The sequence below is a fragment of the Grus americana genome, chromosome Z (assembly GCF_028858705.1).
Source record: "Grus americana isolate bGruAme1 chromosome Z, bGruAme1.mat, whole genome shotgun sequence".
NCBI classification, from domain to species: Eukaryota; Metazoa; Chordata; class Aves; order Gruiformes; family Gruidae; genus Grus; species Grus americana.
Window position 1 is genome coordinate 53,207,170 of NC_072891.1, and position 23,080 is coordinate 53,230,249.

General features: G+C 43.4%; 1 protein-coding gene across 1 annotated transcript in view; it reads left to right on the forward strand.

Annotated features, from left to right (window-relative positions):
* The window catches only part of LOC129199621 (neuronal acetylcholine receptor subunit alpha-7-like), a 64,197-nt gene extending 41,434 nt beyond the window's left edge, over window positions 1-22,763 (forward strand). Inside the window, exons 6-10 of the mRNA XM_054810399.1 lie at window positions 2,403-2,570; window positions 4,655-4,849; window positions 6,138-6,224; window positions 17,152-17,261; window positions 22,242-22,763. Of these exons, the coding sequence (XP_054666374.1) occupies window positions 2,403-2,570; window positions 4,655-4,849; window positions 6,138-6,224; window positions 17,152-17,261; window positions 22,242-22,763 (1,082 nt within the window). The remainder of the gene's footprint in view (window positions 1-2,402; window positions 2,571-4,654; window positions 4,850-6,137; window positions 6,225-17,151; window positions 17,262-22,241) is intronic.
* Window positions 22,764-23,080: the final 317 nt, after the last annotated feature.

Genomic DNA, 23,080 nt, shown 5'->3' on the forward strand with positions numbered 1-23,080 from the left:
TGTATTTTCACTTATTGATTCCACAAATCAACACATCACTCTCCTGAGCAGTTTGCTTAGAACATTCAGAGGCCCAGCTGAAGTGTCATCTAAACCAAAGTGGTGTGGACCCCTGTATCATGTTTCATGTGCAATCCATTTAGCTCTTCCTTGAGAGTGGAGAGGCATGTGACTGTGGGAGACCCTGTGAGCAGCACTCCCTCTGCAGTGAAGTCCTCCCTGCCAGGCTGAGGCTACAACTCCAGGTGAAAATGCACGCTCAGGCTGGTGTCAGCCAGTCAGACCTGAGTCTCAGCCTGCTTTCCATTTGTAGTGCCATCCATGTAGGGCCCAGCAGCCAGGACCTACCAGCAAATACACAGGCTTCTCCCCACAGTTGCTCACTGTGCAAATGCCCAAATTTTGTGTCGTAGCTGCTGGCAGACTGACCTCAGGCATGTCCACAGGGCCCACCAGGGAATAAGTGGGTCTGCCCTGGCAGCTGGTCCTCTGTTGATCCCTACTCCTGAGACCCCTTAAAGCATCCCTGTGGTTTCACTGGGACAGGCCCATGGGTAAGGTTGCTTTCCAGGGAGAGACTAAAATTGGCATGTTCCAGAGCAGAGCCTTCCCCATCCCTCCAGGTAGGGAGGTGATGCAGAGGGTGCCTATGTGCGCAGATCTGGTGACCTGCTCATCTCTTGGTGAGCTACGAACTCTATGGTGAAGAATTGGTTACTTAAAAACTCAAGGAAATAATAAAGAGAGAAAAAGTAATAATGGAAATTTGTTGTGTAAAGCACAGGAAATCCTTTGTTACACGGACTTAACTGCTGCCAAACTTCTTTGCAAAATTTTAGAAGGAAAAGGTTGATAATCAGCCTACTGACTGGCAAGTTCACTGGCAATGGCTCACAGAAGCAGCTAAATTAATCAAGACACTGGAAAACATTGACGAGTGGAAAAGGTCATGTTTCCAAAGCTTCATGAAAGTTTTATTTCCCATGACTCTGCGAGGAGGCTGTACTCACTGCTGCTCTCCATTAGAGATAAAAGATAGGTGGAGGAGGAGAAAGAAGGGACAAGAAGGGGACAGCTGTATGCGGTTAAGCAAAGGAGCAGAACCAAGATTTAGGAGATACTGGAAGAAAAGCCTCCATGTAGCCCATCCAAAAATGGCCATGATGGTGGGAGTCAGACCTCCTAGAACGTAAATGGACAAATGAAGGGAACCCAGCCACCCCCAGGCAGCAGTGTTTCTGCAGAGACATAGCTTTGCACACATGGTTAAGCCACAATGCCCTCAGCCTTTGCAGCAGCAGGCAAATACAGTAATCAAGGACCTCTGTTTTCAAGATTTTATCTTCAAACGAAATGGCTCAAGAACTTACTGCACAACACCAAACTCTGCTCAGTTAGGTGACTCTAGAGCTGGGACTCACATTAGCTGGTGTTTTAGGGTGCACACAGGAACAATTACTGCAAACAAGTAGGCTAACTAACTGCAGTGTTGGAGATAATTTTTCAATGAAGCAGAAGCTGCCTCTCCTTCACACAGCGCATCTGAACTGGCCAGCACACAGTGAGCTGGTGAGGTATGGCCACAGGTCCACAGGGGTGAGGGTTTGCAGGGATGACCTCTGTGCTTTGCCAGCAGCTGCCAGTGATGCAGGCTGTGTAGATCATCTTCCCCACTCTGTAAGCCCTACATGCTGCTGGATGGCTGGGGAAGTCCCACAGCCACAGATGTGGTCCCAAGAGGAAAGTTTGGAGCATTTTTTCTTCTCTCAGCTGAATAACCAAAAAAAGAAAAAAAAAAAAAGAATAATTAGTTTGCAACAATGTACAAGTATTAATCTCCTAAACTATTTAAAATGTCACATGAAATAATCACAGTGGACTAGTCACATCCAGAGTAAAATTCAAGGCCCAAGTTAACATACAGAAGACAAAGGCCAGCACAGAGCAAGGTTTAGCATAACAATGCTTTTTCAAGGGACAGTGGGTCTAATGCAGGGCCTGTCAAGGAACCCCATTCAAAGAGCTTGTCACAGTACTTTCAGCCACAGTGCATGGACTTCTATGTACTCTGTGTTCCTGCCAGGCCCTGCAACACTGCGTGTGATCTGCTGGGGCCAGCCAGCACTACGAGACAGGCTGGGCTGCTCCTGGGTGGCCAGAGTGTCCTGAGCAACCTACCTCAAGGGTGCAGCGAAAGAGAGAGGGATCTTCAGTGGTGCCCCAGCAAGGGAGGTTATTCCACTGATGGCAGCATCTTCCACCTGCACTACTTGTTTGGTTACCCCATGACTGCATCACACAGACTTCTGAAGAAGAAAGTTGCTCACGATTGATTGGACAGATAAGGGTAGAGATGAATTGCACCCTGCACATACCTGATTCTGACTGATTTCTATCCACAGGCATTTTGAAGAGCACGTGTTACATTGATGTCCGCTGGTTCCCCTTTGATGTGCAGAAGTGTGATTTGAAGTTTGGCTCCTGGACTCACAGTGGCTGGTTGATTGACCTGCAGATGCTTGAGGCTGATATGTCCAACTACATCTCAAATGGCGAATGGGATTTAGTGGGTAAATAGGCTGGCCTAAAAAATTTCACTAGTCTAATTTTCAAAGGCAAACCCCAAATATATAGAAATGATCAATTCCACTGGGACATGAAATACAGATATTAAAAGTTTCTATGTAAGAGGCAGGAAAATAAAAAAAAGGAAAAAAAATCACAAATCAGAGACAACCTTTCAGATGCATTCATTGAACTCTGTCTGAAAACACTGTGTTCTGAAGCAGTGCCTGGAACTGAGCACGTAAATGAAATCTACAGGTCCTGGTGCATCTGTGTAGCTTGTCAGTACAAAACTTAGATATGTCTCATGTAGGTGTACGAAACACTACTGTCACATCTACTCTAACACATCAGCCAAAAACTGATTGTTGTAAAAAACACTATTTCAGCAAAACGGGAATGAGCTTTTACAGAGATTAATGTCTGTCACCCAGAAAACCATCAAAATGTCTAGCAGTTCATAATAACTGCAAATAACTGCAGTTCAGTATATCTCTCTTCCCTTCTGTGCTTTGGAAGATACCTGTATTTTTAAGAGGAATCTATGCCCAGAACTAGTTATTTGGAGTAAACTCCTAGTGAGTTATTCTTTTCTCATTTATGTAGCCATAAGTCAGAAGCAATGCTATGGAAATTGACAGAGCCTAGACCACCCTAAGGAGAGCTCGCAGAAGGGACATTTCATCTGCAAGTCTGGATACGTAGACAAGGAAATAACTTGCTGACCAACTGCATGCAGTAGTTTTACCATTCAGGGCATCTGAGAAATAATACAGTAAGAAACGTAATTGGTGCTCAGTTTCATGAGAAGCTGAAGGACTCTGTAGGGAAGTCCTCCTAAAGTCTGTCCATTTCAGAGCACTCCTGACTTTCCAGTGCTCCTTTCAGTCGTTATTTCTGTCCAATAACTTTGCATATCTGATTAAGAGACTAGCCTGTGGCTTAGCTGCCTTCAACCCTGGCCAGGGGTGGACAAAACAGGCCCTTATCTCATCATACAGCAAGAGCATTAAGTAACATCTCAAGCAAGCCATGGCCATATCCTTTATGGAGACTTTGCCACGCTCTTGCCAAAATGTACACATTATCACATCTTCTGTTATGTGCACAGAAACAAAAAAGAGGTGAGCAATGGTGGCATGTAAGATACAAGATGCTGAGTTCTTCCAGCCCTCCTGACATTTTCTGCGCTGCTGCAGTCCCTGCCACACAGCATCTGAGACGGTCTGAGACTCTAGTCTCTCAATCAGTTGGCTAGGTCACCATGGCCAGCCCTGCAGTACAGCTGTATTGGACAACTATGTCACCTAACCTTCAGATCTGCAGACTTTAACTTGACACTTTTTTTTTTTTTTTAAATTAAGCCACATCCTGCTTGTTTTTCCTGACAAAACAAAGCAAATGTGTATAAAAGAATGATAGGAAAATAAGAATTGGTGGCACTTGTTGCACAGAAAATCTGCTGCGTGGGCTAGTGGACATGATGTCAGCTGTTTGTCACCATTTTCTGGAATGCAGGAAGTTAGAATGCAGATCTTACTGAGTTAATCTTTGGTCACTGCTTGCAAATCTCTCCTTGTTGAGGTTGGGATGCTCAGAACCACTTTAATCTGGCCTAGATGAACTTTCTTGGCTAAGCCAGGTTCTAATAACTCAGAAGGCAGGAAATTAAACCCTTGAAAACACAGAAGGTGGACTAGGAACAGCAGACATCTTGAACTGTTGCCTCAGACATTGCTGAAGACACTGATACCCTAGGAATTGCCTTGGCTCATTTAACCCTGTAGTGATGTATTTCAGCTTTCAAACAACATTGAACTGCAGCACGTTGCCCTCTGTCCCCTTTAATCTATACATACATACATGCATCATTGGCCACAAGAGTTAGATTACTTTTGCTGGTAACTGATTTGGGGGTGTCTTTTCTCCTTTATCAATTGCCACAGGACACTTCAAAGCATGCTTCAAGGCACAATGTGTAGCGGAGGAGCCACACATTGGCTCATAAACCATCAGTTCTTGGCCCATTCCAAGGGGATACCCTGGAGTCCTGCACATCTCCCCACTGCTCTGATCTCCCTCTCTGCAGGTGTCCCAGGAAAGAGGAATGAGATATACTATGAATGCTGTAAGGAACCATACCCAGACGTGACGTACACCATCACCATGCGCCGACGCACCCTCTACTACGGTTTGAACCTACTCATTCCTTGTGTTCTCATATCTGGCTTGGCACTGCTTGTTTTCCTTTTGCCAGCTGATTCAGGGGAGAAGATTTCTTTAGGTAAGTGCTAAAGAATTACTTTCTTTCATAAGCACTTGCTATAAAATGGAAAATAAATACTGCATGGTTCTTGATGAATAAAGATTTCCCTGGAGGAGCAATAGAAACACTTGTTTGGTAGCAGAAAGCAGAGTAACAGCTTTCTGTAAGGCATTCACACATCTTACACTAAACACTTCTAAAATCTTTTGGATTTTACCCTGGGATGGGGCAGAACTTGTCGCTGGCACAGGCACTAGTGGTAGTACTCTGTTATCCCTGTTGTTCTGTTCTTCAGTACATCTCAATGCATGTCACAGCTGATTAACTGTGTTTTTCAGATAGGACATAGAAAGACAAAGAGAGTGAAGCGTTGTGAGCAGCAGCAGCTGGGCATTGGATTTTCACCTTCCAAGTTCAGCTCCCAAACCACCAAGCCATGAGTCCCCCATGAAGGCGAAGCAGTGACAGACAAGGAAGGGCTAAATGAGATTTACTGTTGTGTGTGTCAATAAAGACAGCAGGGGTGCTTCCAAGAGAAGACAGGGGAGAGATGGAAATACACAAGACTGGCCCGGGCGAGACTTTAAGAGTCCGATCAAGACAGAGACCTTTAAATCATATGAAGTGCCCTCAGTGTTAGTAGAACAACCAGGGATCTGAGCGGCCTGTCTTACAAGAAGTAAAACCCAGGCTATGGGGGATACAATTGCTGTCTATGAAAGATAGGATGGAGATAAGGAAAAGAGTTATTTGAGTTGAAGTACAATGTTGACACAAAAATAGTAGATAACTTTCATGCATTGACCTTGTGATTTCTCAGTACCAGAGCAGTCAGGTTTAGCAGCAGTCTTTCAGATAGCACAAATAAAGAGCTTCTTTTAAAACAGGCTGAAGCTCTTTGGAGGGTGTTATATAATATGCAACAGTCAAAAAACAGACTCATGTCTGTGCAAGTCTCTCCTAGGCCTTAATAACCATCTGGGCTTTGTTTGTGCTATGTTTTGGAAAAGCAATGCAGTTTACCAGTTCTGCAAGCTTCATTTCACTTGACAGGAAGCATTTCTCCATTACTTTAAGAGGAGCAAGGGTTTGGGTGTAATTGAGAAAAGTGAAAAGACAGCAGACAAAGTTGCCTCCAAAAATGCTCTTGCATTGTGGAAGTTCTCATCTGCACTGACAGACATGAAGTCATGGGTTTGGCTTAGCCGCAGACCAGGACAAGGTTATATTTGACAGCACAGACTTCAGAGGAGCAGCTGCAGAGTTCATGTTTCTCATCCTTCCCCTCCATGTTCACTCCCTGCAGGTATCACTGTCCTGCTTTCCCTGACTGTATTCATGCTGCTGGTGGCTGAGATCATGCCTGCAACTTCTGACTCAGTCCCACTAATAGGTAAGTTGATTTTCTCTGCTCTGTGCACAATGCATGATGCTTCTCAGGAACTGTTCATAGCCTATTTGAGGACCGACTCTTTTTGTTACTATAGTTTTGCATTTCAGCAATGTCAGGAGTAAATGTCTGTCTGGGTTTACTGTTTGCATGTATGAAAAGAGCCTACATAAGGGATACAAAAAGGCTCTGGCAATATCAGATAAACTGGTAACTGGAAGGATTGAGGGGACACAGAATCAAGAGACAACACGGAGGTTTGGGTAGGCAAAGCATAAAGCCAACACCACCAGTGCGCAGTCACGCGTGGCAGACAGGAATAGACTCAGTCTTGGCTCCGGATTCATTGAGTCTGTCCATAAAGGCCCTTCAACAGCACTTTGGATGAAGCTGTGTGCACAGAGAGCTTTTGAAGATCTCAGTGCTTCTGGCTGGAGAAAATTCACCTTTCTTCTTCCACTTCACCTACCCTCCCTGCTATTATGCATCTCTTCGCCGCCTGCCCCCTTCTCCTGCTCTTCTCTCTACCCCAAGAGCAACTCACGATACTACAGTCAAAATTCAAATATATCACTGGAGAATTTTTAACGTGCTGAAAACTGTGGGACAGATTATCATCTGGGGAATGTGGACCAGACAGGCATTGTTACATCCTTTGTTTTCATAGGACCATCCCTTTACCTTGATCTCATGGGGCCTCAGTTTCTCAACTGCGAACTTGAGAAAACATTATTCCCTGACCTCATAGCAGGGTAGAGAAAATAAACCTGTTCTGGTTTACAAAACAAAGAAGTATGAATACCACAGGAAAACTCAGAACCTGTTTAATTACCATCTCATGAGCTAAGGTCTATCTGTGTGTACAAATCATGACTAAAGTACACATTCTAGACAGTAGAAATAAAAGTTCAACAATATATCTAGGCGCTGATGGAAGGTGTACCTCACCATTGTATAATTAAAGCCTCACACAAGTTATACCATGAATAGCACAAAAGAGCATTTACTCAAACAGCCTTGTTATCTAGCTTCAAGGATTAAACCTCAGACCTTAACTCTGGGGAGGGAGGGTGACTATGCAACAGTAAGGGCAACAATGCCCATAGGCAAGTTTCAGAAAGCCTCCAAATAACTTGGACATCTTATTGAAAATCAGCAGGGCTCTTGCCTCTGAGTCACATAGGAGCTTCCAAAAAACTAACAAAATCTCCATCTATACCTAGGACTCCATAGAGGCAGATTCAATTTTAAGAGAAACTTTGTGTGTAGGGAGGAGACACAAGGCATCTTGGACCATTCTTCATATAATTTTGCTTTGTGCAATACATAACAAAAGCCATTTGTAATTAGTAAAGGGATTCACTTGCTTATGCCCAGTCCACTAGCTTTAACCAGACCAGTTTCTACTGATACAGTCCTCTATCATAGAAGGTAAGATTTGTACCAAGAAAAGCTATGAATAGTTAAGCATTATTACAGATTTTGATGCTGCTGTAATAACAGATTCATTTCCACTTATCGCCGCATAGCTATGTGAACATCACATATCAGGAGGGTGAAGGGCAGTGCTGTTGAGGAGCCCTGTTGCATCAAGTCCCCCTTCTCCAGGTGAATATTGGCTCAACTATTAGGACCTCTCGCATCTCTTCACCCCTTTTGGATCACAACATCAAGAAGATGCTAAGGGAGCCTCTTCTTATGAGTATGCCTCATTGACAGCATGTATTGTTGCAAGTTTTTCCCTAATGCCTAAATAATTAGAGCATATCAAATGTATTAGAAATGCATCTCTCGAAGTTATTGTGTAGGTCAAACACAGTCTGCTTCTTTTGTCTGTTCATTAGACAAATTTTATATTGTGAAACACTGTAAAAGAATAATCCTTGCACATGGATGCTTTGTAACACCCTGGAGACTGACTTCAGGTATCCAGATGAGGGATGTCTAAAACAATCCTGTGGCTACTGCCATCCTCCCCATTCAGCAGCAAGCCCACATTTTCCTCGTGCAGCTTTTTACTGTTTGTGTAGTGGTAGAAACTCTTCCTGTTGCCCTTGACTCCCTGATGTCAAACCTCCTGAGCTTCAACATTCCTAATACCAACCTTAATGCCCAGGCAATGTTTCCAAATTTTCCGTTTGCAGCCTGTCCCTGCTTCCTGTATCTCCTCCTTCCTCTGGACTGAAGCTTCACCATGAGTTCCTGGCTTAGCCATGCCTATCTCCTGATGGGTTTGCTTATTTCTCTAATGGAAGGGACTTTTCTTGCACTTGGAGGCCGCTGTACTTTGAGACCTTGCAGTTTTCTTGTGCTGCTTCATCTTTCAACGCTTCCTCCAGTGGGATCCCAGCTACTGTTCCCCTTCCTTGTTATGTCCTCTGCATTCTCTCTCTGTTTGTAAATCTGCCCAGAGCAAAGACTCTTTTATTCCACAGGTGCAACTTCCCTACATGATGGACTCCCATTTCTATGTAGCCTACTGACTGCTGTGTTAATATATATTAAAAACAAGCCAACTTCTTTTCTGTAAAGAGCAAGTGACAAAGCTTGGCCTAGAAATCAGCAGCAGGCTGCTCAATACCTTTGAGCACCAGGACCCTGCTACTCCTTTACACTGCAGGGTGATGGGTAGAGCTTTCCTTTCCACAGTGAGCCAGCCCCTTTCTGTGCCAAGAAATGTTCCAGTTGGACAGCCTGGGTTACTGCATTTGCCCTCTGCTCTCAATCAGCTTTTTTGGGGCTTGCATTCACATCAGTAACTAGCTACTCCTTGCCCAGCAGCAAGTCTGCTGCTATCGTTCTCCAGGAGTGTCCCTTTTTGGAGAAACAAGGTATTTCCAAAGTCCAGTTTTCAATAGCATGCATTTGTGCAAAGCAAGGCACTGCAATCTTTCAAAAGTTGAATCCTGCCCTTCTCCAAACTCATCTGTGATGCCAAAGAAAGGAGAAGTCTGTGAACCAGAGCAAAGATGACTCTGTTTCTGTTTAAAACATTAACTACCTATAGCAATAGAAACCAACTCAACCATTTGGATCAACAACATTAAAGTCCCATGACATCTACAAACACAACAGTTTGGCCAGAATCCAACCCAAGTCGACTATATGAACAAGGCTTGTCTCACTCCAGGGTCCTGGATGTCCCTCCTGGCACTTAAAATCTCTAGAGTTTAGCTCCTAAAAGACTTTCAGATCATGACTATAGAGTAGCAGCTGTGTCCTAAACTTACCTTTCCTAGTGTAGCTTAATCATGCCTCACAGGAATTGTGTCTGGCTGCGCTCATGATTTGACTTACTTTTAATTTCTCCTTTAAAAATACTTTTATCAAGAGTCTATGTAAGTAGACAGCTGGAGTTCATTACTTGAGGAAAGGATATACAGAAATGCAGAGAACTCCAGATGTGTTACTCATGTGAAATTACTGATCTGAGTGCACTAATCACTGGGTAAAATCATAAAGCCTGTGTGATACAGCTCAGGTATGTGACAATTGTTCTTTCTGCTCCTAAAAACCTATGCAATTATGCACAGATTTGTCTCACACTACAAATGCCAGTAATTTCATGGGGATTTCATGCACCTTCCTGCCCCTACCACATAACACCATTACACCCAGTCTAGTGCTTTATGTAAGAAGAGATATCCATGTCCCACTGTGTTGATTTCCTGGTTCAGTGACCAAATCAAATTTAAACAAATCCTGTTATTTCAATTAGTGCTTTTGTAGAAGCTCAGGTCCTGGCCATTGAAACGAAAGGCTTAGGTAATTCATCTGAGAACTACATTTGAGGCATTTAGATCTCAACTGGAAGGGCTTTTTTTATTTCTATAAAGACAATGTGATTCATGTAAATAGTACTGGATAATCAGATCTGGTTTTGGTAATGGTTTTATGACCATCTCTGAAGAAAGGATGAGTTCCTTCGGCAATAGACATATGCCTGAATTCCTTTTTTTAAAGAGCACTGTGCCTCCCTGTTTACAGTCTCCGTATCCCTGACCTGATTCATTAAACTGTGTTTTCCATTTGAAAGCAATGTAGTAATTAAAGCTAGGAAATAATGCATTAAGAAGTGACTAAGTAACAAGTTCCCCTAAGTCAAGACAGATTCCTAAGTGTAACTCTTCCCTTTCAAGACTATCCTTTGACTAGAGCCTCCTTAAGATTACACAGCTGGTGGTCATGTTTACCCACATCTAGTGGTACCTGACAAAGCAGTGACCAGAATCCCATTCATCTTTCACTGCTGTAGGAATGTCTTCAAAAATCAAAATCTCAGTATAAGCTGCTAGTTTGGACTCATAGACTTAAAAAAATTCAGCTCCTAAAGTAATGTTTAGTTACTACCAAAACCAACTAGTTTTTCAGAAGGACAGATCAATCCACAGCCCATGTTAAAGTCAGACATGGCCAAAACCCATTGCTCTGGAAAATTGAGAGCAACACAGTTATAAGCATAACCAGCTTCCTGACTCTTCTCCCTGCCTGCAATATCCCCTCCAGAGGGGGAAAACATTCAGGGCCACATGGCACTGAAAAGTTTGTAGATGTCCCCACTTTTCCCTCTCCATCTGTGATCCCAGCTGCTTCCAGCACTAGATGTTTTGTTTTTAAGAAAACACCATCAAGCCCTCACCCTTAGTAAGCAGCAGGTTCACCTCTTGTTCCATTCTGCAGTGAGACACAGGCTGTGGGGTTCCTCCTCCACCCACCCACATCAACCTTGCACTCACCTCTGGTTTTCTGTGCTGCAGTCTCATCGCTGTGAGAACAGGGTGACACCAAAGCTGCAACAAGCTCTGAGCTGGCCGTTCTCCCTCCACCGCAGCCAGAGCTCTGAGGAAGTATCATTTTCAAAGTACTTGGTCAAAGCAGATACAGCACGCTTCTGCCCAAAAGCCAAATCTTGAAATGGAATGTTCAGACCTCTCAGGCCAGTCAGATTATTTGTTTCTCCCATAAATACTTTTTACACCTGTAAATTCAAGGCATCCCCTTGCACAGGAGAAACGCTTAATAATTTCTGATTTTTTTTCCATGCCCCAAAAACTCCAGAGTGCTGCGAATCATCATTTCCTTCCAGCTCTCTCCAAAATAACACCATTGGGTTTGGATCAAGAATCTGTATTTTACTCTAAAAGGAGTTTTATAGCAGAAAGTGCGGAACACTTGAAAGCTGGCATGTGCAGAGGGTGTTTGAAAAGGGAACATGCAGCTCATGAATATGAGGAACTATCACTTCCTGTGATTAACATCCACATGATGCTTGACACCTTGGCTGGACATATCAAATAGTGCACAATAAAAATTAAGTTATCTTCACCTCCAGGTTACAAAACTGCATTTCTCTCTGTCTTCTTTTACTGAGCTCCTCTGCTTGCTTCTTTAAAAACCACAACACTTACTTGCTGCTTAGGGCTCTACTATCATGACTTATTTTCAGCTGTGTCCCCTCCTTGCCATGCTTTATCATGCCTACATTATTTCAGTAATAATGAAGGTTTTATGCTGTGAGTAAGTACGTTTGCAGCAGATGCTTGGGGTGATTTCTTGCAGTTAGTCATACAGCAAACAAGGCTGCAAATGACTAAAACAAGGAAGCAATGTGGTGCTTTGCCACCTCCAGGAGTTACAGATTGTTTTAAGTTATGAGCATAAGGCATTAGTGGTTCTGACTAGAGAGAGAAAATGAGATTAATCTCCTGTTACATTTTCTGCTATCTGCCTGTATGTTCTCAGCTGCTGTCACTTCACTTTACTCTGACTCTTTTTGATTTTGTGCAGTGCTTTTTCCCCCCTCCCTTTCATGGTCCTGCCCAGTACCTTGCTGGCGCCAGGACCCTGTTCAGTCTCTTCTATGAAACAGAAATTCTCATTTGCAGCAGCTCTTACAGTTTCATGCCCTGTGATCACTGGTGCTTTTCTCAAGCCATGAGTCTTGGATGCTTTTTCTTTATTAAAAAAAGAGAACAGTTTTACTTTTTAAACACCTAGTTCTGTTCTTTAGAACATATGGGAGGAGAAGAATTTGAAAACACTGAGAAAACACTGTCCCTGTGCCCTCTACAAGTACCATAACCAAAAGGTAGGCACAGCATCAAATCTGAAGTCTCTCGCACTTACATTTCATGTTTATGAGGGACCTCCTGGACTGAGATGATGTCCTTCACTTCCTACTGTTAGTGACATCTAATGGATGGTACAAGGTGTCCCAGCCACAGCAAATCTCGACAACGGTGGAAATTGTTTTCCTGCCTACATCCTCTTCTGTGTTTCTTTGCTGTCTGTGTACAACAGTATATCAGCCAGCAAGGGAATCTCTCCTCTACCTTTTGGTTTCCCTGGTCTGTGAGAAACTCTGCCATCACCTGTTGTAGACAGCAACAACATCTGCCTAGCACCAGCTCTGATCCCTACCATAGGAGAAAAGAAGAAGGGTGGTTGGAAGCCCCTCTGCTGGTGTCTGAGGTTTTCTGCATCCTCCACAGGCTTCAGTTCATTAACCTGGACCATTTCCAGAAGGAGGAGCAGTGAGTATCTCATTCTGTGCATGCTCTGGGACATTTCTCCCATTTTCTGAGAGTTCAGCAGAAGCATGAAGCACTGAGCAACAAATGACTGAAACAGTCTGACTTAGAGCAGCTCTAAATCCGTCCATCATTTCACATGCAAAATCTGATGTTTCCTGCAAAGGAGAAATACAAACATGAACACCAGTGGGAGGTATCCAACTTGATCACTGTGAATACCTGAGCATGACACTCTCCTCCTTCCCCCACTGTTTCATAGGAACAGCAAGACTGTAATTGGTCACAATGGAGTTCTGCCTTTCCTATGATTAACATAGTTAACAAATCTGGGTAATATACTGCTTTCTCAGTCAGTGTTCAGTGATAAAGTCAACAAGTCAAAGCATCCATCTGGAATCATCTTGCTCCTCTTAGAATTTCTCTTTCATTTACCCTGTTCCTAATCAGCCCTTAAAGTTGATCCAGTTCCACTCTAGCATCAGAGCTTTCAAAACATCTCTAAAATAATCATAAGGTGCTTCTTTAGCATCAGGTAATGATACAGAAGGTCCAGAAATGGTACTGGAAGCCCGTCAGGTTATGAATTGCGAGTCATTGCCATCCTTTTGATATAGGCGATGTCAGAGGATGCCTGCAAGAACAAGTTGCTGTTGTCACTGATTTTTTAAAAAGACTTTATTGCTCTCCGTGGTTGTATTAGATCCATATTTGCTATGACAACAGCACCTGATCATTTGACAGTGCTGAGAGAGAGGCTGACAACTCCCAGATGTTAAAACAGCTGTCCAGGTAGTGAGTTGCATCACGCCTCTTTTGGCAAAAAAAAGGGAAGAAAATAAATTGTAGAAGCACAAATACTTCATACTACTTGAAGAGATCAGTTAAGCATCCAAACCAGCTTTTCCACTCACACAACTGCTGAAGAAAGCAGCATGCAGGCTTGAAAACACATGAAGAGCATCTAGCACTGACCAGTGCAGACCTCAGTATCCCTGGGGAATGTCACTGTGTAAGTCAGGGGTATTGAGGGGCTCCAAACACAGGTCTTCTGGTCCTTCTTCCTGGCCTGTGGCAGCTGTGCAGGGCAGACAGTGCAAATGAGCCAGTTCCCCTCCGGAACGGGTTGGTGGCTGCCTCAGAGCAGCTGACATAAAGCTAGCAGGCCCCCGTTCTTTCAAATGCATTCCGGTCTGGGAATTCTGTTCCTGACATTGCCAATGGTGAAGTAATTTGTTAAAGCCTCCAAGCTGACTCATCCATACCAGGGATGATCTAGTAACCAGGAGCTCTTAAGTAGGATACAGAGACATGCTTAGTGAGAGTTGCTGAGCATTTCCCTTCTGCAGATAAAATGCCAGGGGCTGAGCTTCTTTGTAAAATCACATTTGTATTTACCCCTGCCAATGGAAATATGTGGGGGTAGGACTTTGTGGGAGTGGCAGCTTCAAAGCCCTAACTCCATAAGTGCTGTAGGCTTTAGGATGGACCCTAAAATACTAGCAAAAAAAAAAAAAGAAAAAAAAAGAAAAAAAAAGAAAAAAAAAGAAAAAAAAAGAAAAAAAAGAAAAAAAAAAAGAAAAAAAAAAGTCCGTGGATGCCGCTTGGGAGATCAAAGATCAGGTCTTAATCCACTGCTTGTCTTCTGTGCCACATCTCACCCAAGAACATCCTATTTCTGTGCTCAGCAACGTCAGTGTAGGCCCATGAATAGAGTTTGCTATTTCAGGGCTGGGTAAGGCTAGCGTAGGGTGGGTGAAGACTGCAGTCCCATGGCCCCAAGGAAAGTGTTATCTATGAACATTGTAGCTTGATCCTTTCAGCAGCTAGGCTCCTCTGCTCACAGGGTTGCTGGAGAAAGTCGAGTCATGGTCCTATCAGAAGGGGTGCTAGAGGTGAAAAGGGGCAGCAGCCCTTGTAGCTTACAATGAATGATGGGTTTGATCTGGCTGGTGTGAGGGCTAAAGATTGCCAGGAACAGAGATGCCGAGCCAGCAGACTGGAGGAGGATTAAGCCATGCTTTTAGGGAGGTGCATGGGACACAGCACAGGATTCTTTCCCACCAGTTCTCCTGACTGCTGCAGGAGGACCATGTTTTTCTGCCTCCAGGAAAGAGAGGATGTAGGATTAAACCCTGGAAGGAAGAATCAGAAAATGCTGAGTGGGTATGGATACTGTTCCAGAGCCAGCACCATTTTGCCTTGTGGACCTACCCACTCAGTTCTGGGAGCTTTCCTTCCTTTACAGGTGAACCATCACTGAACCCAGGCCCAGCTAGGTCTTGGCCATCCCTACCTGTGTCTGTGCCCCAATGTAGGGTCTGAATTGTAAGCACAGAGTCATGTTTTCCATCAAAGAGACCCATGGGAAGAAAATCTAGCGGTGCCTTTGTGAACATGGCTATCAGTTCTACCTTGACTTGCCACAGGAAAGGAGGCAATAGCTTTCATCATATGTCCAGCTAGAGACATGAAAGGCTAATGTGACAGTTACGCTAGCCATTGCTACTTTCTTCCTCCCCTTTAACTGTTGGTTCTTCAGGGCTGGCAAAATCCAGCCCTAGAGCAGGTCTGGGCTGCTCAAGGGCTTTGTGGCTTTCTCCCCCTGAAATGAATACAGCACCTGCACCTACCTGGACTGCATAAGTCTACCTGCCAGTTCTCATTGCACGGATATCTTGTGATTTTTGACTGCCTGGCACTGATAATAGGGCTGAAGTACTATGCCCTATTTCCTCCATCCTTACTTTCCAAACTGAAAACTTCATTGTACCTTGAACAGAAGGGCCTCCCACAAAACGCAGGTGATGCACACCCAGCCATCTTCCTTGCTTATCACCAGGTAAAAACATAAAACATCTTTCTTTCTGGGTCCACAGGTCTCCTACAGTTCCCAATCTGTTTCTGAGAGAACTGTTTTCCCTGTTTACTAGCAGGTCTCCATAGCAGTTTCCTGACCTCAGCACAAAAAAACGAGAATGTAAATTCCTCTGCTAATCATTGGCTGGGATCTTGGGTCAGGTAATACCAAGTTGTTTCCACGTTCAGCCAGGTGACTAATTTTCCAATTAAAATTGGAAAAATCCTAGCCAAAGCCATTTTAAATGAACCACTTCAGGCCTTTGAAGTCTGGTGGCACCAAAATGCATAGAATTTACGGAGGTTGCTTAGTGACTTAGTATCAGAAATTAAACCAGTGATATCAATACTGCTGTGTTTCTGTTACATGGGGCATACTGGAATCATATCAGCCAGCTTCCCTGAAACCCAGGCTCCTGGTTTGCTCTGCATCTGCCTGGCTAGTGGTTCTGTTCTCTCATGAGTAAGTGCAACAGAGACCTTTCAATTCACCTCACCCTCGGGACTATTCTTCTAATCGAGCTGTATAATTCATTTTGCCACAGAAAGCCATGCCCATCTCTCGAAGCAATTGCAGCGCTGGTTTCAGGAAGGCCTGAGAACCTCATTATTATGAACAAGCTTTTTGCTGCTGAGGCAGTGGGAAGTGGTATTAAGAAATGGAGCTGGAGCAAAACTTGCCTTTGAGCCTATATTGAATTTTTGACTTTTCCTGGAAGCTGCAGGAGGGAGGGCTGGGGGTGGGAGGAGGCTGCAGTCTGGGGCAGTGCCACACACTCTCCCACGTCACCCCATCGTATCAGCCAACAGTAATGCTCCCTGGTATTTTGCCACAGCAGCCTTCAAATGTCATTAGGCCTGTGGGTAATTCTTCTTTACACTCCAGTGCATCAACCTCACTCCTGGCATGAGGAAGCTGTACTGCCACTTAGGAAATACGGTTTCAAGTCTCTGTTCTGGCTTTCAAGATCTTGATTTCTTTCCTGCATAGCAACCTTAAAGTTAGCACTCAGCAAGGGTGTAGCTTGCTTTCGTAGTAACCAAAAGAAGTGGTCTTGAGGGCTGAGGAGGGTGCTGAAAAATATGCCTAACCCCTTGTGAGTAGCGGTGGAGCAAGGGAGGGGGTCTGGTGACACTTCCTGAGGGGGTCCAGGATAGTGTTTTCCTCAAGCACCTCTGCTGGTACCGTGGGGTGGCCCAGGGCTGGGGATGCTGGAGTTCAGTGGCTCTGGTCAGCTCAGTTCCACGCTGTCCTGGCAGCAGGCAGGGAGCAGGTCCTTAGCAGGGGACCCTACGTTCCTCTCTGGAAACAAAAACCAAGCACTTTATGCCTTTCACTGGTTGTAGACCTTCCCTCGCTGAAGAGGAGGGAGCTGAGCAGATACACTGAAAATCTCAAAGGCCTCAAATGCTCCAGAGAAGAGGATATTTAGATGTGACACAGCACTTCACAAATGTAGATCTCGGGGTATGGCCAAGGAATATTATTTGCCTTTTGTTTGCTTTTTCCCTTCCTAACCAAGTCCTCCTTTTACTTGCAGCTCAGTATTTTGCTAGCATCATGGTCATCGTTGGTCTGTCTGTGGTGGTAACAGTGCTGGTTCTGCAGTTTCACCATCATGACCCACAAGCAGGAAAGATGCCCAAATGGGTAAGCAGCTTTGGTGGTAAATATTCAACAGCCTGGTGAAAGAAAAAAATAGTCAAAAAGCTGTAGTAAACTAGTTAGAGATGAGTGGCAGAAGTTGTTTTCCATTAATCTGAACAGTCAGCTACAGACTGTATGTTGGACACTTAAGTTTGCTATTGGAGGGAAAGAACAAACATACTAAATTTGAAGTTCCATTGAAAACAGTATCTGTTATTTTGGTTTTCTATTTAAACTTACAACGGGGTGGTTGAGTGATGGCAGAGTAATCTTGCTCAGCACCCGCTTTGCAAGTGCTAACCCTGTGGGCAACATCTTTGATTTCTTATCCAGCAGACACCAGTAGTGATAAAATGGGACATTTCAAAACACTAAAAAACCACTTACTTGTCTCTGCTGGGCAGTTTGTCTGCTTTGTTCCCTTACACAGGTTCTCACTGCAGTTGGTGACAGAGCTGTAATCTCCCAAAACAAAGACGGGAGGTGAAGCCAATTTACTTGTCTTGCAACTGTTCCAGTTATGAGCTGGCTCCCTGAGTTGCTGGAAGATAAGGAGCCCAAATGCCTCAGTGTAGTGAGGATGTTGAATACTGAGCCCAGCTATAGTTCTCACAGCTTGGAGCTCATTGCTATTGCACCACCAGCAGAAACATGAAGGCTACGCTGCTGGGGTCAGTCTGACCGTACTGAGGAGAACCTTGGAATTCCCTGGCTTGGAAACCTGCCTTCTGCTGAAGCCACATCCACTTGTCTGCGTGGAAAAACAGTTTTGTCTGCTGCCATCTGATCAATTCTCAGTGCATTAGCATGTGGACCCTCTTTTCTCTGCAGCAACAGACTGTTAGCCCAGTGAGGTCTGGCACCAACAGCAGCTGGCTTTCAAGGAGGAATGTGTTTCCTTTAGATTGTGCAGTTAAAAGAAAAGGATTCTTTTTTTTCTCTCTGCTTTTCTTAAGAATAGATTATAGAATAAGCAAGATATGCTTTGTATTTACAAAAGAAAAAGGAATGAAAGCAGCAACAGATACAAATAGTCACAGTCAACTACCCGCCCGCTCTGGTTTCAGAGAAGTCTGATTGTCCAGCATTCTCTGGTATCTCATTCACCATATTTTTCATGCTAGACAATTATCCTGACATGATGTTGAATGTCACATGGTTACCAATGTCAGCCTGAGTACAGAACAGCTTTCTAATTTAGCATCTCTAAAAATAAACTGCAGCATCAATGCAAATTAAAAAAAAAGTCCAGTAGCAATTAAGTGCACCGTTATTTCTTGAAGTGCTCTGTCATTCAAAATCATCTAACTTTCAAGACAGCAGGTAAATTCTGGATGAACCTGCATGTAAGCAAGACCTGAGGGCTCAAATCTAGGTAAACATGCTTCAGATGTCTACATGGACGGGGCATGCAGCAGCATAACAGCCCCCGTGGGCAATTTATTGTTACATCTGCTTTTTGAGGAGCCGAGGCACAATGGCTCATGTTAAATCTGCTCACAGGCCTTGCAAGTCAGCTCTTGTTTTCTACCAGTCTCTTGCTCTCTTGGCTGGAAACACAGCATGGAACAAATTCTCACTCTTGAGGAACCTTGCTCGATGTCCGGACAGCTGAACTGGCATACATTATATAAATGGCATCAGGAAGCAAAGATTGTGGAAAACATTATTGGGAAATGCAAATGATAGACTGTGAAAGCTGTAGACCACGCAAGATGACAGAGCTAAGAGATCCCAAAAGTGCGAATGCCAAGTGTGTAGGGAAGAGGCTGACCCCACAAAAGTGGACATTAGTCCTCTGCAAGGCATGGGCAAGGCTCAGTCATTAGGATTCACAGCAAAGTCTCAATTTTTGTTTTTTATTTTTTACTGTCCATCTATGTCAGGTGTTCCTTACAGAGACATTGGATATTTTTACAGCATTGTTCTCACCTCCTGCTTAAAGGGAATTAGCTGCTGTAGTAAGTTTCAGGGGAAGGCATTAGGCTTGTGTGGGAGCAGCTCCAGACCTAGACCATTTAACTGACTGCATTGCCTAAACACCTGCTTTCTAAACGATTTACAGTCGAGCAGCTTCTTTTCCCTGCTTGCCTCTCAAGGTTTCTGTGCTTGGCCTTTGAACCAGAAGAGGAAGGAGATGTGTGTGTTAGTATTTAGCCTCTCTGTAGGGGCTCACTTCTTTCCTTACTCCACTGCTCAGAATTGTGTCTTCTTTTCTATTAATCTTTGATGCCTTACTAAAGCCAACTTTTTCCAACAGAGGAGTTTAAATCTGAGGTGTTCAGTTAGGGCATTTGTTGACTACACAGTTGAGAATTGAGAGCTGCTGGCTGCTTCACACTTTTGATAATATTTCCTAAGCTAGCATGGAAAAGAGCACTAAAGAAGATCCAGCTAAGTAGCAGTTTGGGAGTGGATAACATCAGGCATGGGTTACAGTTCCATTGACCTACTTCTGCTGACAACCAAGATTGTTACATAGGTGAGAGATACGGACAGATCAAGCACAGAGAGAAGAAAGAATTTTGTGGGAAAAGGCTCTTTGCTGTGCCTAAGTTAGATTTGTTAGGTTTCGGGCTTTTCTTTTGATATGCTTTAAACCTGGACATGCACAGGTTTGCTCAGGTGCTAATGCCTCTTATTAGGGGAGCTTTAATTGGAGGCTCTCCCCTCTGGACTAGACCAGGCAGGTGGCTGTGACTGGAGCTAGTGCCACACCTGTATTATGGTTAGGGGAGGACCTTGGTGGAGAGCGTCACAGAGCATTAGGCTATTGACCTCTGAGGGCAGCTGTACCTGTGTCCTTCCTTCACAGAAACCCAGATATGATAATGCAGGTGAGCACATAGATTCATATCATCATGCCCAGGCTGTTTTCCAGCAACCTCTGTGCTGCAGCTATCTCCTGAATTAATCAGCATGACAAGAACAGATTGATGCCTGAGTATCTGCATTTTCAAGGAAACAGGGCATTTGGAAGTTCAAGTAGATTAAAAGCTGTGTTGTTGTCTTCTGTGTATTTATTTTTCTATGGGAAATGGGTTTGGCTGTATTTATAAATGTAATTTCCCTAAGGAGTAAACACTTTGTCTCAAAAGAATAGGGAGCATTCCTGTAGAATAGAGATTTTTCAACTCATGTCTCCTTCCACTGCTAAGGCAGTTATACTAACATTTTCTAATAAGAAAGTTTGTCTGGCTTAGTATTTTGGAATTTCACAGTACTGGAGAATTAATGTCTCTCTCCCCTTTGCCACTGACACTGTTGAAATATTTCTAGCAATTAAGACCTTTGTTTTGTTCCATGATGTTCCATTTTGTGTCCATAAGCAGTCAGAGGACACTGTAATTAAGTCAGTTCAATTAAATCCAGGATCGATATTTTTAGGCTGCTACATTATAGTTTTCTATTTGTCTGTGGTGACCATGGAGGAAATAATTAAATCTTTAAGGACCCCAATGAAAGCAGAATAATATGAATCACCGGAAAATAATCTATCAGGATGAAGAATAAATGATTCATTAGTGGGAGAGCAGCAGAAAGGCTCACAGAAGATGGCACAGGGCTGCGACACAGAAGAGCTCTCATTGCAGAATTTAAAAATTGTGTAACCATCTTCCATTGGTCATTGGTTTTGGCTTTTACTGTTATTATTCCCACTTGTGGTAATTAATGCCTCCTCCTTTCTGAAATTATGCTTGTGATTACAGCAGCAACTCAAAGTAATTTCCCCATCTCTGTATCTGTACTGTGCAAACACAGGAGACAACTCATCCTGCGTGGGTGGAGTGGAGCAGGATCACACAGGGGGTCCTGGGCCAACGCTCAGAAGTGAAACCAGAGGTCACATCTGTTCTCTCCTGGACATCAGATTGTTTGACTTGCATATGATGAAGTCATTAAAGAGGCCACCTATCTTTCCAGAGGGGCCCTCACAAGCACATTGCAAATGTCCATTTTGTATAGATAATAGCTGAAGGACTTCATAATTACAAGATTTTACTGATTTAGTATGCTACTCTTTGCACAAGGTGTTACTGATTTCACAGCCTTTTTACTGCCTTTCACAGCAAACAATAGGAATCATAGCAGGCTCAGATTTCAGACAAGACATCTGATGATCAATTCACTGGGAAAAAATACTGGATGCCCTCTCTAGAGTTAGCTCATTTCATGACCTTGACAAGAAACATACGGGGCACAGTCTGCCACGTGCAGGTTAGAGTGCTCTCGCGATGCGCCAGAGCAATTGTACACCAGAGCACAGGGAAATGACAGCAGCTAATAGTAGCATTCGGATTTTGAACTGCCCAATTTAATTGATTTGCTATTATTCTTTCAAAAAAAACGGCCTGCTGTATTATGTGTGGCTGATCTCTTCAAAGGAGTATTAAAATGGCTTTCAAATTAAAGAAGAAAAAAAAACCCCAACCCCCCCAAAAAAAACAACCAAGGCTATTTATTTAGAGTTCAGCAATAGAGATGGGGGTGGAGAATGTACTAAAAGCACCTGTTTGTTGTATAGGGGGTTTTTTCCAGCAGAATCTAAATGTTGCCCCCCCAAATATTTAAGTGTATCTCTTTCCATACTATCTGACAAACGGTTGAAATCTATGCAGCCGATTTTTTGCCCTCTGCTCAATTACATAGATCTGGGATTTATTGCTAAAGATAGGACTTCAAGAATCATTTTGTAAAGTAAGATTTCATATCTCTTATGCTTTATAAGCTAAGTGGGTATTGAACTTCCCTGTGCTGCATATTGTCTTCTCTATGTTGAAGACATAACCAAAAAAAAGTCATTCTTGGGAAGAAGCCAGACCGCCAAAAACCCCATTTGAAAGCAGATAGCTGGAGAACACAGAAAGCAGTCAGTCTTTGTAGAGGACCATACAGACTAACTATAGCAGTCACAAAATGTTTCAAAAACTTTGTAAATGCACAAAAGTTCCCTTTATTTCTATTATGATCACTCTCTTTCAGGTCCGTGTCGTCCTGCTGAATTGGTGTGCTTGGTTTTTACGCATGAAAAAGCCTAGGCAAAATATAAAGCTCTTCTCTTGCAAATACAGCTATCCCAAGCACCATCTGAGCATAAACAGCATGGAAATGAATGTGCTATCTGGGCACCAGTCTGGCAATGGCAACACGATCTTTAGCTACCACATGATGGAAAACCCGTGCTGCCCCCAGAAGAATGATCTAGGTAGCAAGAGCGGAAAGTTTAGTTGCCCCTTGCCAGAAGATATTGAGTTTGTTCAAAAGAAAGCTTTAATGGATACTATCCCGGTGTTTGTGAAGATCCTGGAGGAAGTTCAGTTCATAGCAATGCGCTTCAGAAGACAAGATGAGGGTGAAGAGATCTGCAGTGAGTGGAAGTTTGCAGCTGCAGTCATAGATAGATTATGCCTGGTTGCATTTACCCTTTTTGCTATCATTTGCACATTCACAATACTCATGTCTGCTCCAAATTTTATAGAAGCTGTTTCCAAGGATTTTGCATAAGGATTTCAAAGATGAGCAGGATAATTTAAAAGTGAATATTGCAAGAAATTTTGCTACATAATTTAACTCAAATAGAGAAGTGTACTTATATGTGCTAACACACAGAAGGGGATGAAAATAATTTCAGGAGGTAATTATTCCTGATGTTAGTGTTTGTAGTTACTGCATAATAAACATATTTGACCTCTGCTGTTTATTTCATAGACTAGTTCTATGTGTAATTATGTCATGATCTGTGACAAATGATAGACAAGAATTCAAATCTACAATATATTTATTACAAATTAACAGTAGTATTAATGTGTTACTATGAACTT